This window comes from Stigmatopora nigra, chromosome 20 (genome assembly GCF_051989575.1).
Source record: "Stigmatopora nigra isolate UIUO_SnigA chromosome 20, RoL_Snig_1.1, whole genome shotgun sequence".
In the NCBI taxonomy this organism is placed as follows: Eukaryota; Metazoa; Chordata; class Actinopteri; order Syngnathiformes; family Syngnathidae; genus Stigmatopora; species Stigmatopora nigra.
Window position 1 is genome coordinate 1,607,559 of NC_135527.1, and position 3,981 is coordinate 1,611,539.

Sequence of the window (3,981 nt, forward strand, 5' to 3'; positions counted from 1 at the left end):
CTTAACATATTAATCCTTGCAAACAGGGAAAACAATATACATTTCTTCATTTGTTTCTGAATTTGAATGTAGCTATTGCGGAGATCAAGAGACATGTTTTTGTGTGCCAGGCTGAAGAGGTGCTTTTTAAAATCCTGTGAAGAAATCAGGGCAGTTTTCCTTTAGCATTTTTTGGCTTTTATTTTTTTAGGTTACCCGGCCATTTGCTCTGTAGTTTGTGCTTTTGCTTTGCTGTTGTCTAGTCACCCTTTTGCTACTGCCTTAATGTAATTTCCCAATACGGGATGAATAAAGTTATCCAATCCAATCCTATTGTTATGGAATCAAGTCTACCTTGTTATGTTCACTTGTTAGAAATAAGTAAAGTTGGTATAAGGAAGAAGCCAGTCAAGCTATTTATTTCAGTACAGTAATTCCTTGACATACGAGTGCCCGTATGTTTGAAGATTTGTGATAAAAAAAAAAGTGAGGCACATTGTGTTAAAATTGCTGTTTTTCCTATAAGCTTCGAAATGTTTCATTTGTCAACAAAAAAAGTTTAATTAGTATTTCTAAGTTCTATTCAAATCTTCTATTTGGATATCGATCTATGATGTATGTTGCTGTCTAGGTTTGTGATAGGTTCACCAATAAGTATTCCCACTGTTTACCTTTCAATAAAGGAAGCATCTGAAATCATATCCTTTTATTCTTGCAAGAAGAGAATCGATCCACACGCGCCTCCGGTCCGATCATTCTAAAGATCCCGATGTCTCCTTTGCTAATATTTTCATAAGATTTAAAAACATGCATCACAGAAGTCTAAACATTATTTAGAGTCTCATAACAATTTGTCTCAGTTCTCAAAACTATTGTAGGTTTGTCAAATCTTCCCAAGATAGTTTCGATGTGAAACATCCTGGTAAGCCACGCTAATAAGCAAAGCGTTCATATATGTAATGTTTAATATCCAAAATAAGGCAAAAGCTCTTTATTGCAAGCACATATATAAATAATATTGATTATATTTCAAGCAAATTTATAATAATGATAAACCTAACATTCCCCCTTGTTATTATATATTTGTACACAATCCCATAATCATTTTTTAATTTATGACAAATACAAATACACTTGGGGGAAGCCCATTGTCTCGCTCTTTACGAGAATTCACCTTACTTGCATATCTGGCCTGAAAAAGGAAGAACAATCATTCTCGTTCAACTCATAATTTGCATAATCCTGGAAATCAATGTTATCACCAGTAGACTGTCTAATAAGTAGATACAATCCTTGTAATTCAGAATTTGTTAGAGCTACTGTATCAACTCTAAATCGGTCTAGCAAGAAGCGTAAGCAGGGGATAAGACAACACCCACACATTGTCAAAGTATTAGCCATAACAGCTATTGATATGACCTCGGTGAAACCCAATCGTTTTACATTTGCCGAAGGCCTTATCCCACCAGTCGGCCACAAGGTAGACAGTTCCACTCCAGAGTGGCTCTTCGTTTCCGGTTGTGTTCAGGGTCAGGCCTTCAATGGCTCAGGTGAGGGACCTATTGGGGGGCATGTTGTTGAGTGCAACATTTTCAAACATTGCATACGCCCCCCTGCTCCATCAAGAGCACATCAATCGTCAGAAGCATACTAGCAGCTTTGCGGCCCTGGGAAGTAATGAGACTGATGGCTGCCAGATGTTTCTTCATTGCGAATCCAATTTCTTTTTGGGACATTGTAACGGATGTTATTCACCCTATTCATATTTTTATTTGGCGTAAAATAGACTCCTGCTGCAATTTGGCAAACCAACCCATAAGTCGGATCACCATCCCTCGATGAGCCTCAACGTCGTCGAGAGAGGCCAGCCTCCTCAACGAAATACCGAAATACACACAGGTAAATACAGTGAAACGAAAGCAAATAGTGCTATTTGTTTTTTGACAGGAGTTAATATAATTTAGTTGCCCCACTTCTCAAGCATAAGCCAAAACGTGGAATTAGTGGTGCAGTTTGTCTACCGCACCCAGATTCTGACCATTCCCTGTAAGGTTCAAACAGGTAGTTAGCACATTGGAAAATTTGGTTTGTCATTCACTGCTTTTGTAACAGGATGGACACTGTTTCAATATTTTTCCTTTTCTTTACAAGCAGGCCTTTTTTTCTTTTGTAAAAACACCTTACCCAAAGAATGGTGATTGAGGGAGTTATGTTCGATCGTATTTTCCCTCATCTGGTCGTTTGTTTTAACCCTTTGTAAGGTTTAGTCACAATTGAAATGCTTTCACATTCTTTTGCATATGGAGACTATAAAAGAGTTCCCTATGGTTTATAGCGTTGGTCGCTGAGCAATAATCTTTCCAATCAATATTGGAGTGGTTGCCGTTTCATTTATTACGTCAGAAAGTTGTTCTCACCTGTCTCCTCAAAGTTTCAACTGAGAAAAGCTTCTTACAGTGCAAAAGGTGGATCCTCCTCTTGGCTATTTTCATGTCTGCTAGTTGGTCAGCAACACGTAGGACGTTCCCACTTTGGGTTGGCTAGTGCTTCTTTATACTGCAGGTTGAGCACCCAGTCTTCTGGCACCACCGTTGGTCCCGTCCGTTTCCTGTTGAGAAGCACAGTCTCGTTCTGCTAACCCCAATTCAATGCGTTTTCTTAAAGGTTTTCTCTTTTTATGTAGTCAATGAGATTAGCCTCATTTTCCAGTTCCAATCGTTCAGTGAATAATGGCGTTTTGTATGGTCTATTAAATAGGATTTTCATATGTTGTTGTCCAAATTCATACAAACTGTGAATGGCTGAGATGTCAGCATAAACACTCAACAGTCTGACTGATTATTCAATCTTAGTCTTGTGATTGAGTTGACATGTCAGCAGAAACACTCAACTGTCCAACACTGATCAATTACTTTTTGCTCTGCAAATGACTGAAACATATCTGTCCAAAGTCCTGGTGACAACTGTCAGTTTTGTCTGTATTTAAGACTCACTCACTGGTCATTCAGTGAGAGCTGCAAGGACAACAGACTGTGAGCAGTTCAGGCTGTTTGAGCTCTCCCCATTTCTGCAGTCCAGTAATAAACCTATTTCCTATTAAATTGATCTCACTCTTTCTTAACCTGCTTCTTAATTTTTTTAGACCTATCATTCTTTGGTGCCAAAGCCCAAGACCCGACACGCCAGCAATTGCCAGAGCGACGACGGAAAGCTACAAAGGGTAAAATAAAGACTGTCGACAGCATCCTCCAGTGAAAGGGTCATCCCAACGGACATTCCCTCGCTGCTAGGGCAGGTTCGGAACGAGAAAGATCGTGAGTTCACCCTTAGATTTCTCTCTCCGTGAATTGTGATCATTTGAATTAGTATTATCATTGCAGTAGTAACTGTTCGTGGTCTGGACCGACCTAGGTAGAACATGAATGTTTGTGGTCTGGAGCAACGTAGGTAGGACATGAATGTTCGAGAACTCGGCCGATGTAGGTAGAACGTAACTGTTCGTGGCCTGGACCGACGTAGGTAAAACATCAATGTTTGTGATCTAAACCGACGTAGGTAGAACATCACAAGTTTTATGAATAAATCCTTGGCAACAAATTTAGTATTATGTATTATTAAGTATTTTTTAACCAATGTGTTGAACCACAAATTGAGCAAAGAAAGGGCTTTTTGCCACTGTGGGTTGTTGAGTCTTCTTTTCAGGTTCCCTTCTGTGAAAATGTTGGAACATTAACTGCACCTGGAAAAGGTTTTTGAATTGTGTAGCTTTTTAATTGGACTGTTACAGCGAATCTGTGGCCACAGACTGAGCAAGAAAACATTGTTCTCCAGTGTGGATTCTTGTGTGTCTTTTTAAATTTCTCTTATTTGTAAAAGTTTTACCACAAACTGAGCACAAAAATGTTTTTTCAGCAATGTGGATTCTTATGTGTTTTCTTAACGCTCCCTTTTCTGTAAATGTTTTACCACAAACTGAGCACAAAAATGGTTTTTCAGCAGTGT

The 3,981-nt window shown here is 38.9% G+C and overlaps 1 protein-coding gene across 1 annotated transcript in view; it reads right to left on the reverse strand.

Annotated features, from left to right (window-relative positions):
- Window positions 1-1,062: 1,062 nt before the first annotated feature.
- The window catches only part of LOC144213934 (uncharacterized), a gene marked incomplete at its 5' end in the record, with an annotated part of 3,700 nt that continues 781 nt past the window's right edge, over window positions 1,063-3,981 (reverse strand). Inside the window, one exon of the mRNA XM_077742659.1 lies at window positions 1,063-3,981. This exon is cut by the window's right edge and continues 781 nt beyond it. Within this exon, the coding sequence (XP_077598785.1) occupies window positions 3,761-3,981 (221 nt within the window).